This window comes from Diceros bicornis, chromosome X (genome assembly GCF_020826845.1).
Source record: "Diceros bicornis minor isolate mBicDic1 chromosome X, mDicBic1.mat.cur, whole genome shotgun sequence".
Lineage (NCBI taxonomy): Eukaryota > Metazoa > Chordata > Mammalia > Perissodactyla > Rhinocerotidae > Diceros > Diceros bicornis.
Genome location: NC_080781.1, coordinates 66377965 through 66390543, shown reverse-complemented (window position 1 = coordinate 66390543; position 12579 = coordinate 66377965). Strand labels below are relative to the sequence as shown.

The window sequence follows — 12579 nt, the reverse complement described above, 5'->3', positions numbered from 1 at the left end:
GCCAGGCAACTGGTTTATTGTCTTGTATGTTCACTTGTCATACAGTTGGATACAGCACTTTGGTTCTTTATCACATCCCCTCTTTCACTCTAACCCCCAGCTAACCTCCTCATTTCTCCACCACCCTCTCCCCCAAGAAATGTTATGAGGCTTTTCCAATCTAAAATTACTGCTCACTTATCATATAGCTTGTGGAAAATACAGAAAAACAGAGTATAGAATATTGAAATCACTGGCAGTTAAATCCAGTTAAACCCTGAGACCAGCATTGCTAATTTTTTAGTGTTTTCCCTTCTAGCCAATCTTTATAAGTTCCTCCACCAACCACCTCTCCCCTTCCCAGATCCCAGGGCTAAAATCAATGGGACAGATTTAGGATGGGTAGATGCCTTGTTCTCTCTTAGCTCTTTCGGAATTATAAAGTATAGTACCAGTTTAAAATTGAAAAAATAAACTAATAAAATCTGGATTTCAAGAAAACTCGGGTGGGAGGTGCCGGTGAGTGGAGGATGAGTGGAAGGTGGATGAATCAGCCGTATTCGAGAACCTGGAAAGGTGAGCAGAGTTGGAAACTTGATAGATGTAATAATTTATTGGCTCAGGGTTTGTCAGTCACTACAGCCCAACAAATGAGATTAGAGCTGAGTTGTAGGTGGGGGAGGGAGTGACGCAGCAAGCAATTTGCACCACGAAAATCTAGCCAAGAGAGCTTCGTAATCATACTGCGGCACCGTTTTTTTCTGGCAGCAGCTGCTTGCAGAGGAAGTCTGCCCACTGTGGCTTTCTGCAGTCTCTGGCCCTTTCCTGCAAGACCGGTCACGGCGACCATCACTGCCCTCTGCACCCCAGCCCAGGCCACCGCTGCCGCAGTCCGGTTCTCACAGCCTCAGCACTGCCTTCATCCCGGCATCAGCCTTCACCGTCGCTCCCGCAGTTCGGCCGCTACAGCTCTTTCCACCTCTGCCCCAGCCACCGCCGCTTCTGATTTTCCGGTGAGTCTTTCCCTGCAGAGGTCAGGTCTCCTGATCTTGGCGGTAGCCACCTTAGGCTTGTACGGTTCTTTGAAAAATGGCCGAGTCAGCCGACCACAAGGAACTTTTAGAATCCAGTCAAGAAGAGGCTGGTAATAAGGTAATGATGGAGGGACCCGGGAAACAGCCAGAGCGCGGTGAAGATGCCGCAGCTGGGCCTGGAGAGGATGGGGAGTGCAGTGAAGAAGCCGCAGCTGGGCCTGGGGAAGAAAGGGAAAAAGGTGAAGATGCTGCTGTTGGGTCCGGGGAAGGCAGGGGAAAAGGTGAAGATACTGATGAAGACTCAGACCCAGACCGTCCAAAAGGACTTTTCGGTTATCTTTTAGACACAGACTTTGTGGAAAGTCTACCCGTGAAAGTTAAGTACCGTGTGTTAGCCCTCAAAAAGCTTCAAACTAGAGTGGCCAATCTAGAATCCAAATTCCTAAGGGAATTTCATGGCATTGAAAGAAAGTTTGCTGAAATGTATCAACCCTTATTGGAAAAAAGACGTCAGATTATCAATGCAATCTATGAACCTACAAAAGAGGAATGTGGATATAAATCAGACTCTGAGAATTATGACGATGAAGACATGTATGAGGAAGAGATGTATGGTAATGAGGAAAGTCTTGTACATGATGACTACATGGATGAGGATGATGGTTACGAGGAAGATTATTATGATTATGCTGTTGAGGAGGAGGAGGATGACGACGACGATGATGATGGTGACATCGAGGCTACTGGAGAAGAGAATAAAGAAGAGGATCCTAAAGGAATTCCTGATTTTTGGCTGACAGTCTTAAAAAATGTTGACACACTCACTCCTTTGATTAAGAAATATGATGAGCCTATTCTGAAGCTCCTGACAGATATTAAAGTAAAGCTTTCAGATCCTGGTGAGCCTCTCAGTTTCACTCTAGAATTTCACTTCAAACCCAATGAATATTTCAAAAATGAGCTTTTGACAAAGACCTATGTGCTGAAGTCAAGGCTAGCATATTATGATCCCCATCCCTATAGAGGAACCGCAATTGAGTATTGCACAGGCTGTGAGATAGATTGGAATGAAGGAAAGAATGTCACTTTGAAGACCATCAAGAAGAAGCAGAAACACCGGATCTGGGGAACAATCCGAACTGTGACTGAAGATTTTCCCAAGGATTCATTCTTCAATTTCTTTACTCCTCACGGGTTCAGCTCAAATGGAGAGGATGCGAATGATGATTTTTTACTTGGTCACAATTTACGTACTTACATAATCCCAAGATCAGTATTGTTTTTCTCAGGTGATGCACTAGAATCTCAGCAGGAGGGGCTAGTTAGGGAAGTTAATGATGCAATTTATGACAAAATTATTTATGATAATTGGATGGCTGCAATTGAGGAGGTTAAATCCTGTTGCAAAAACCTTGAGGCAATAGTAGAAGACATTGATCGCTAAAGCAGAGTGTACATGGCCATGAAATTAACTGCTCTAGATCTAGTTACTCAAGATACAAGAAGTTAATTACAGTCTTGTGTGAATTTTTCTTGTAGCGTCAAACATGTGTCTCAATACTAGTTCATTTGTCCTTGCATTTTAGTAATAGAATGCTTTTAAGAAATATAGACTGTAGTAAATGATTTAAGACATATTAATGTAGTGTTGTGTAGTTTAATCCTTCTGAAGTCCTTTTGTCATGTAGCTATTAATCTGTGGCTATAAATATTATCAGAACTGGTAAATGAGATCAATGTTTATTGGGAAAGAAAATCTTAATGAACCAACCCAAGGTTTTTTGCTGCTGTTGTTTGTTTCTTGTATTTGTGTTTTCTTAGTCCTTTAGCTAGTGAGTTTAATTTTGTTATGCCTGCTTCATTTTGCAGTAAAAATGCAGTAGAATTTAAAACTTGAATGCTTAAGAAGAATCCTGCACATGGTTAAGAATTGCAGGCAAAATCACGTTTATTGTTAATAAAAGCTTGTTCATAGGCTCTTGTATTTTATGTGACCATGATAAATGCTGAAACTTAGTCATATGAGGTTATCATTTATCAGTGAAGTGTTAATCACAGTATTTTCATAAGATTGCCACATGCTGTTCTGTGTCATTGTGTAAACTGTAATTACAGTGTATGATTTCTCTTTTCCTATAGTACATTTAATCATTCAAAGTGATCACTTTACCATTTTGAAAAGATTTTTCATGTTCTTTCACTGAAAAATAAAATGAATAAAAATTTCAGTGTTTCATGTTTTACAACTGATCTTTTTTTCTGATTATAAAAGTAATAAGTTCATTGTAGGATATTTGGAAAATACTAAAAAAATAGATTAATTAAAACCAAAATCCATATACCCATTCCCCAAGGATGAGCACTGTTAATGTTATGATTTATTTTCTACTATTCTTTTTCTATGTGTTTATATATGCATGCAAATTTACTAACACTGTACTTAGATGTGGAAAGAAAATGTATCGTTTTTTATTGTTTGTAATTTATCTAATTTTAATCCTGAGTCCACCTCCATCCCCAAAATTGCAGAGAAACAAAAATCTCAATTTTAATCAATCCAGTAAACTCATTGCTATTTAATAATTTAAACACTCTGTATAAATAACAGTCTTATGTGTGTTAGTCTATATTTCAGGTTTACTTGGTTTTCCACAACGTCACCTGGATGTATAGGGGCTTATATTGCTTTACGACATTGTGGGGGTGGAGTGCACTGACTGGAGACAATGGGATGTGGTTGGTCAGAGAGCTGGCTTTATCCCAGAGCTGACTTTGTCTTGCTCATGTGTGGAAATCAGGAGGTTTGGCTTCCCCCTGTGGCAGACTCTGTGAAGGTCACATCTATCCCTCTGGGACAACGGGGAACTTGTTAATCCCTTCCATGCTGTGAGAGAGCTGAGAGTGGCTAGGAAGTGCTAACTCTGTCTCGTTATTGCTGCCTATCCACTCTTCCATCCCAGGTGGTAGTGATGTGATCCCACAGAATTATAAAATGAAAGTGGAACAAAAGCGCCTCTACTCGTGACTTATTCTTCCACTATTGAACATGCCTCCTCCTTCAGATTTTGGCTGAATGAGGTAAGTTTGTAACACTGACTGCTTTACTTACCTTTGTCTCGTCTCTCTACAATTAACTGGGGAGGGAAGTGTGGGCTTTTTCTTTCCTCTTCCCGACTGGACAGGACCTTCCTTTAATATCGTATCTTTGTTCCAGGGACAATGGTAGATGCTCACTTGCTTTTCTCTGGGGTTGCAATAGTTGACAAGGTATAGGGAAACAAAGACAACTTACTGTTATAGGGAAACCTAAATCAGGAAGTAACTTCCAATGTATATTTGGTAAATGCAGACTTTTCACCACTGTTAATCTTGACCTCTATTAAATTCCTGATTCCCCCTAAACTCCTCCCCCCTACACAAAGATTGGGCCCCTTTTAATTGTGGTTACTGTTACTGTGTGTTAAAAAGTTAGGATTATGGATGTATCTTTCCTGCTATTTCACGGAGGAGGATCAGGCATCTTGAAGTTCCTTCTGTCCCCTTTCTCTTGCTTCCATAAGATAGAGCAATAAAGTTGCTTCTGGGTAAGAGCAGGCCAGACCTTTTTGCTGTATCTCTCGTGTCATTGGCCTCCAGCCAAAGACCACCCATATTTGAACAAGTTGGGTTTATTCATTATTGCAGTGAGAGAGAACACACATCATGTGGAACTGTGGCATGTTATCAGTAAGTGGATGTTAGAAAACATTGCAGAATTTGGGCTTTAGTTGCATGATTTGGTGGAGGGTCTAAGGAGGTGAGAGATTACTCTATATCATAGGGACAATTTTATGATTGGTAGCTCGCATCTTATCTATAGAGATAAGAGACTAGAACAAGGATAAGGCTATAATTGGTAAAGAGGTTGTAGCCATTTATTTTAGCTAGAATGGCAGGGATGTTTGGTATTTTGTGAGTGGCATAGTGACCTTATTTTTGTCTGTGCTTAGACAAAATTAAGTGACCTTGCTCTGTCTCATTTTATTGTGGTCCAAGAGTAACCTTGTCAGAGGTTGGTATTCTATGAGATGATTTATGTCCAATAGGAGAATAGCATGACCTAGCTGTGAGTACCGGGCTAGCTTCCTGATGTTAGAGTCTGTTTTTGATATTTCCTTCTCTTTCACTCCTTTTTAGAGATGCAGTTTGAGGCTGTCATCTCTCCCATAGCATGTGGTAGGGTGGGGGTTTATTTGACTTGCATTTAGAATAGTGTAAAGGCCCTTTTCGGTCTTGAGGGTAGGCCATCAGTTTCAGCCCACATACCAGAGAGGCCTGTACTAGGGTTTAGGGCCCAAGTGTAACTAAAAATAGAATTTTACGTTAATTTTTTTTATAATTGCTCTTAAAAAATATATCATTCATATGGTCCTGGAGGGGTTGTTGAGGTGGCTGTTGGGCCTTGTTAGAATTTTGGTGTTCCTAAGGCATATACTGAAATATGTAAATACAGTAAAATTTCATTTTTGAGTATATAATAACTTATAGCATAAATCTTAAAAGCCAGGCTGCTTGGATTCAAATCTCAATTCTGTAACTTATAAGTTGGGTGACCTTGTGAAAGTTACTTTATGTGCCTCAGTTTTCATATCTCTAAAAATAAGGTAATAATTGTGCATCTACCTCATAGATTATTATGAAGACTGAATTGGTTTATACAAAGTGCTTAGAAATACGCATGGCGCATAGTAAGTGCTATAAAGGTATATCTATATTTATTATTTTTATTATTAAGTTTATATCTGTAAAATACTCTAAACTGGTATAAAATAAGGGTGTAGTAAATTCTTATTCAATTATTAATAATTGTATCCCTAGTTTGTTTCTAATTTACAAAAAGTTAAAGAAACATATTTTGCATTTAATAATAGAATATCCAAGATTTCTGCAAGTATTAAGAAGGGCGAAGTGGCACGTTTAGCAGCAGTACTTAAGTTGCTGACAAGCCTAGTTAATGAAGAGGAAAGTATAGTGACTATGGTGTTACTTCTTCATTGCTGAGTACATTCATTAGCCTTGCAGCTGTGTACACCAAGCTCAACACTCATCACAGGCCATTTGTTAACTGGCTAATAAATGCATCATTAAATTAAAATATTTGGAAACCAGAGAAAAATAGAATTCAGAAAATAAAAATCACATGAAATTATATATCATCCATAGGTATATAGCAGATTTAATTTTTCAGTTACCACACAGATGTGTGCAGCATGTAGCTGATTATTTTAAAGCAGAGAATCTTTTAAAAAGAAATATAAAGAATAACTTTACATGGAACACATTTTTGAAATGTATTTTCTATGAATTCTTTGCCAAATAATACAATTTTTCAAAATAAAAGAGAAAGGAATGTCCAAAATTAAACAGTCTTTTTTTTTTTTTAACCACACTAATGATCCATTTGTTGATCTATTCTCAGAATGTTTTAAGACAATAAAAACTTTCCAGGTTGTGCAGCCAGAGGGTAACCACTACCCCCTATTCCGCACATGTACACACCTCCACACTCCTAGTGACTCTGAGTGTGTGTGTGTGTGTGTTTGCGTGAGCTCACACGTGGAATGGGAGTGTGCGGGGGTGGGGAGTGTCACTCATCATAAAGGACCCCAGCCCTTGTAAACCTTCTCTCCCAGGGTGTATGTGAGCTTATGTTGTGTCAGGAGTGAGATGGAAGATAGGGTTAATTCGTCATGGAGGCACCCTAGTGTAAATCTTCTCCTTGGCCATTGTGCACACGGGCGTGCCTGGGTCGTGTGTGTGCGCTGGTCAAAAGGAGTGGGTGAATCGTCTTTCAGGCCCTGGTGATTTATGAAACCATATTCTATGTGTAAGGGTACGTGTGGCCCGTAAGAAGGAAGGCAATTCTGGCCGATGCCTACAGGGGTCGGGTGCCATAAGCAGCTTTGAAGGAGGTGGGGAGTGTAGGTGCATTTGCCCACATTTAGGTCAAGGTCAGCTTGTCTGCCTGCTAAAGTGAAGGTACCCAGAGGGAAGATAAGGATAGGTGGCAGTGTAGAGGTAGGATCCTGGCCTAGTTAGCTTTTGGTCTCAAGACACCTGGGGGAAAGATAAACTTAAGTGGGTGGCGAGAGGAGAGTCCCAGAAGCAATAATGTGGAAGGTTTTGGATGAGTTAAGCTTTGGAGTGACTCAAGTTTCAAATACCTGCAGAATAGTTATCATCTTGGTTGATGAATTACAGTGGCACCTTGAGCCAAGGTCAGATTTGGAAGTCAAGTATATATAAATTCATGTATGTACGTCTATACAAAGAAGGTGTGTATATAAAAGGCGTGTTACTGGTTCTGACACTTACTGAGCACTTCCATATCAATACTCGCGTAGATGTATTTAGAAGAAGAAATCATTCCATATATGTTACTTATATAGTTGTAATTCACTGCCTTTGTAAAATAGAGGATCCATGTATTAATTTAAACCTCATACAAAAGTTTCTGCATTCGAATGTATCACCTGGCCATGAGAAAAAAGCTTTCCAAGAAGATTGGTGCTGAAATAAAAATTTCACAAGGCAAATTTACGGAAATGATAAAAAGTGACTGTATTTTATTAAATTTTCTATTTCACACTTAACATGTTCTCAGGCACTCTCATACACACACACACACGTGCGCGCACAAGACTGGATGATCCAGAGTGAGAGAAAGCTAATGATCAAGTGAGATTTACAACAGGTGGAATCAATATGGAGTGCTTTATCAATTTGATATTTCTCCATCAGCTATCGAGGTGAAAGGAGATAAAAATTGATATTGTGTGTGTATGTGCATGCTCACATCTGTGCAGTTGTGAGCATATTGTAATGCAGGATATGCCAATTAGACAATAATCTTCGTTGTCCAGAATATTACCTAGGGTTTGCCAGGAATTCTATGGATAGGGGAAGAATGAGTGGTTTTTGATGAGTTTCCTTCCTCACTATGCTGAGGTACTTTTTATTTTATAGCTTAGAGGAATTGAAAAGGTGCTTTTACTTGCCAAGACCCATATTAACCAATTTAAGACATTTACATTTCATGGTCAAGTACTGCATACTCTTACTGTAAGTTAAATAGTATTTGTAGAACATTTCAGCATTACATCCTCACTAGAGTTTGGATAAGGATGGTTATCTCCATTTTTCAGATGAGAAATTTGAGATATAGACATTATAATTTGCCAGTATCATTCAACTACTGGAGTGAGAATTCAGATCTGATCCCATTGCTTGTAGTCTTTTCATCACACTATGCTGCCTTCAGTGACACTGAATGATGTTGCTAGTTTGCTTAATATTAAAATGCCCCTACTTATATTAAAGCTGCTTCGTACTAGCACAAGAATAGATATTAACTTATATTCCTTTGTCAGGTTTGTTGCCTCATTGACTTAGAATGTATGGTAACAGCTAGGCTGAAGCTTTTTTTTTTTTTTTTTTTGGTGAGGAAGATTGGCCCTGAGCTGACATCTGTGTCAGTCTTCCTCTACTTTGTATTTGGGACACCACCACAGCATGACTTGATGAGCAGTTTGTAGGTCCACGCCCAGGATATGAACCTGCAAACCCCAGGCCGCTGAAGCAGAGCATGCGAACCCAACCACTAGGCCACTGAGCTGGCCCCTAGACTGAAGCTTTTAAAGAAAACTTCCTAATGCAGCTTAACAATATAAAAGTATTACAGGAATTAAATCTCATTTTCTCTTAAATATTCTATAATTTAGACTTTGCTAATATGACCTATTCTTTCTCACATAATGATAGATTTACTTTAAATTTACTGTTTTTTTAAACCTTAATTTTTTTATCTGGGTTCTTGTCCCTATTGTGAAACTTGTATATTATGTGACCTCGGTCAAACTAATAAATCCCACTTGTCAGCAATTTTCTGATCTGTAGGGTGCCGTATCTATACAGCACCTAGGTCATAAGTCTTTTTAGATGATTTCTTGTGATGACTGCCAAGCACTTAACACATTGCCTGGCACATAGTAAGCCTTAAAACAGGTGATTATTATTATTATCATCATCCTCACTTAGGATTGCTATGGGGATAATATTAAAATATAATGGGCTCGGTACATAATAGGGACTTAAGACGTTACAGCTACTCTTTTATAGCTTTATATCCCTGAGGTGATCACAAACAGAAGAGGATTTGAGGTGATTAAATGTCATTTTCTCTTTTTTTAACTTTTTATTTGAAATCATTATAGACTCACAGGCAGGTGCAAAAATAGTACGTAGTATCATATGAGCTATGTAGGTTTATGCTTTTTGCCAGATTTTGGAAATGTCCAGCTTTTATTTTTCTTGAATATTTTTCAGCTTCGCACTCTCCTGTCTTTCGTGGTTCTGTTCATTTTTTTTTCAGTCTATTTTCTCTTTGTTGTTCGGATTGAGCCAATTCTGTTTATCTGTGTTCAAGTTCACTGATTCTTTCTTGCCATTTGCATTCTGCTATTGAACCCATCTAGTGTGTTTTTTATTTTGGTTATTTTATTTTTTCAATTTTCTAATTTCTATTTGGTTCATTTTTATAACTTCTATTTCTTTGCTGAGATTTCTATTATTCATTTGTTTCAAGAGTGTTCATAATTGCCTGTTGAGGCATTTAATGATGGCTGCTTTAAACTTCTTATCAGATAATTCCAGTCATGTTGGTGTTGGCATCTGTTGATCGTTTTTGCTCATTCAAGTTGTGATTTTCTGGTTCTTGATATGATGAGTGATCTTTGATTATATCTTGGACATTTTTGGTATTATGAGACACTGCATCTTATGTTAAATCTTATGTTTTAGGCATAACCAGGCAGTCACCCTGGTTAGGTTTAATGTGCAGATGTTTTTGTTTTTGATGACCTTGACAGTTTTGAGGAGAATCAGTCAGCTACTTTGTAGAATGTCCCTCAATTCAGATTTGTCTGGTGTTTTTCTCGTGCTCAGACTGGGTTTATGTGCTTTGGGATGAAGACTACAGATGCAAAGTGCCTTTCTCATCATGTCATATTGAGAGAAAATGCTGTCAACATGGCATAACTGATGATAACCTTGATCGCTTGACTAAGATAGTGTTTGCCAGGTTTCTCCACTGTAAAGTTACATTCTGCCTCCCCTTCTACTTTCCATAATGTTACTCTTTGGAAGCAAGTTAACTAAATGTAGTCCACTCTGAAGGGGTGGGGATTTATGCTACACCTCCTAGAGGAGTATCTACATAAATTATTTGGAATTCTTCTTTACAGGAGATTCATCTCTTCTTCCATTTATGTATATATGTATGCATGTATGTATGTACTCATGGATATGATTTTATGATTTGGGTTATAATCTAATCGTATGTTATTTCTTTTGTTACACAAATTGTTCCAGCTTTGGCCATTGATAGCTCTTTCATTTGGTTCCCATGTCCCTTAGGCATACACCCATCTTTGTATGTGTGCCTGGTACTACAAGATGCTACAGGCTCATTTTGTATATTCCTATTCCAGTCGTTTCATCAGTATTTCCATCAGTATTTATATTAAATTAAACATAGTTTCACATTGATTTCTCTGACCCTAATCTGTTGCCACATGGTTCATTCTAGACCCATTATTGCATGGTTCATTCTAGACCCATCCCCTTGCTTCTCTAATCTCTCACTCCAACAGTGAAAATTCTGCTTCCCACCATCCACTATCCGTTTACTTATTTGCTCAATCCCATTATACATGCACAGTTGTTTCAGAATTGTTAACTCATACTCCCAAAAGAAACAACTTTGCCAACTATAGTACATTGCTTATGTACGTACAGTTTCAAAAATTATATTTCAGTAAAATCCATTTGTGTAATTTGAGCAGTCTATGGGCAATCCAGGGTTATGTCATGGGTTTTCCAGAACTTGAGTGTATATTTATAAAACTGGTACTTCTGTCTTTTCCAAATCACAATCCATTTATATATTTTACTATTAGATAGTTTATTAATTCATTCATTCATACTTAACATGTGTCTACTGTGTTCTTAGTGTGGTCATATAAAGAGGAATGAGATTTGATTTTTGTCATGACGGAATCATAGACAAAGGAATTAAAGGGACTGGCCTATGAAGAACTGTGCATACCCCAAGAGTCTCATAGGTACTAAGAAATCCAAAATGTGAAAAAAGCAGTACAGGAAATAGAATCAGTGAGAGTACTACTGTCATTGAATATAGTTTTTTAGTAATAAGACTGTCCTTGTGGCGTCTAAAAATAAAAGAGATTTTTACAGAATTTATAATGTATTTTTTTATTAATAGACTTCATTTTTAGAAAAGTTTCAGATATACATTAAAATTGAGCAGACAGTATAGCAAGTTCCCATATTAGCCCCCTCCCACATACACACACAGTTGCCTCCATTGTTTTTTTTATTGTGGTAAAATATACATAATATAAAATCTACAATTTTAACCATTTTAAGCATACAGTTTCAATGGCATTAAGTATATTCAGATTATCATGAGACAATCACCACCTTTCATCTCCAGAACTTTTTATCTTCCCAAACTGAAACTCTATATTCATTATATAATAACTCCTTAATACCTCCAGCCCCCAGCCTCTGGAAACCACCATTTTACAATCTGTCTCCATTAATTTGACTACTCTAGGCACTTCATATAAGTGCGTCATATGGTATTTGTCCTTTTGTGTCTGGATTATTTCACTTGGCATAATGTCTTCAAGGTTCATCCATGTTGTAGCATGTGTCAGAGTTTCCTTCCTTTATAAGGCTGAATAATATTAGATTGTATGTATAAACCACGTTTTGTTATCCACTCAACCATCAGTGGACTTGTGTTTTTCCCCCCACCATTTTGCTATTGTGAATAATGCTGCTATGAACATGGGTGTATAATATGTGTTTGAGATCCTTCTTTCAATTCCTTTGGGTATATACCCAGAAGTGGAATTGCTGGATTATGTGATAATTCAATGTTTAATTTTTTGAGGAACTGCTAGACTGTTTTCCCTGTGGCTGTACCATTTTACAAGGGTTCCAATTTCTCCATATCCTCACCAATACTTATTTTCTTTGTTTTTTCCCCTAAATAATAGCCATCAGAATGGATGTGAAGTGATATTTCATTGTGGTTTTGATATAAGTTTCCCTAATGATTAGTGATGTTAAGCATCTTTTCACGTGCTTCATGGCCATTTGTAATCTTCTTTGGAGAAATGTCTATTGAAGTCCTTCACCCATTTTTGAATTGACTTGTTTTTTTTGTTGTTGTTGAATTGTAGAAGTTCTTTGTATATTCTATATATTAGTCCCTTATCAGATGTATGATTTGCAAATATTTTCTCCCATTCTATAGGTTGCGTTGTAACTCTGTTCATAGTATCCTTGATGCACAAAATTTTTTAATTTTGATGAAATTCAATTTATTTATATTTTCTTTTGTTGCCTGTGCTTTTGGTGTCATAGCCAAGAAATCATTGCAACAGCCAGTGTCATAGAGCTTTCCCCCTGTTTTCTTCTAAGAGTTTTATGGGTTTAG

General features: G+C 37.7%; 1 protein-coding gene across 1 annotated transcript; it reads left to right on the top strand.

Annotated features, from left to right (window-relative positions):
- Nucleotides 1-730: 730 nt before the first annotated feature.
- Nucleotides 731-3758, top strand: NAP1L2 (nucleosome assembly protein 1 like 2). The gene has a single exon (XM_058536196.1). It carries the CDS (start codon nucleotides 1069-1071, stop codon nucleotides 2455-2457), a length of 1389 nt encoding a protein of 462 aa, XP_058392179.1. The 5' UTR covers nucleotides 731-1068; the 3' UTR covers nucleotides 2458-3758.
- Nucleotides 3759-12579: the final 8821 nt, after the last annotated feature.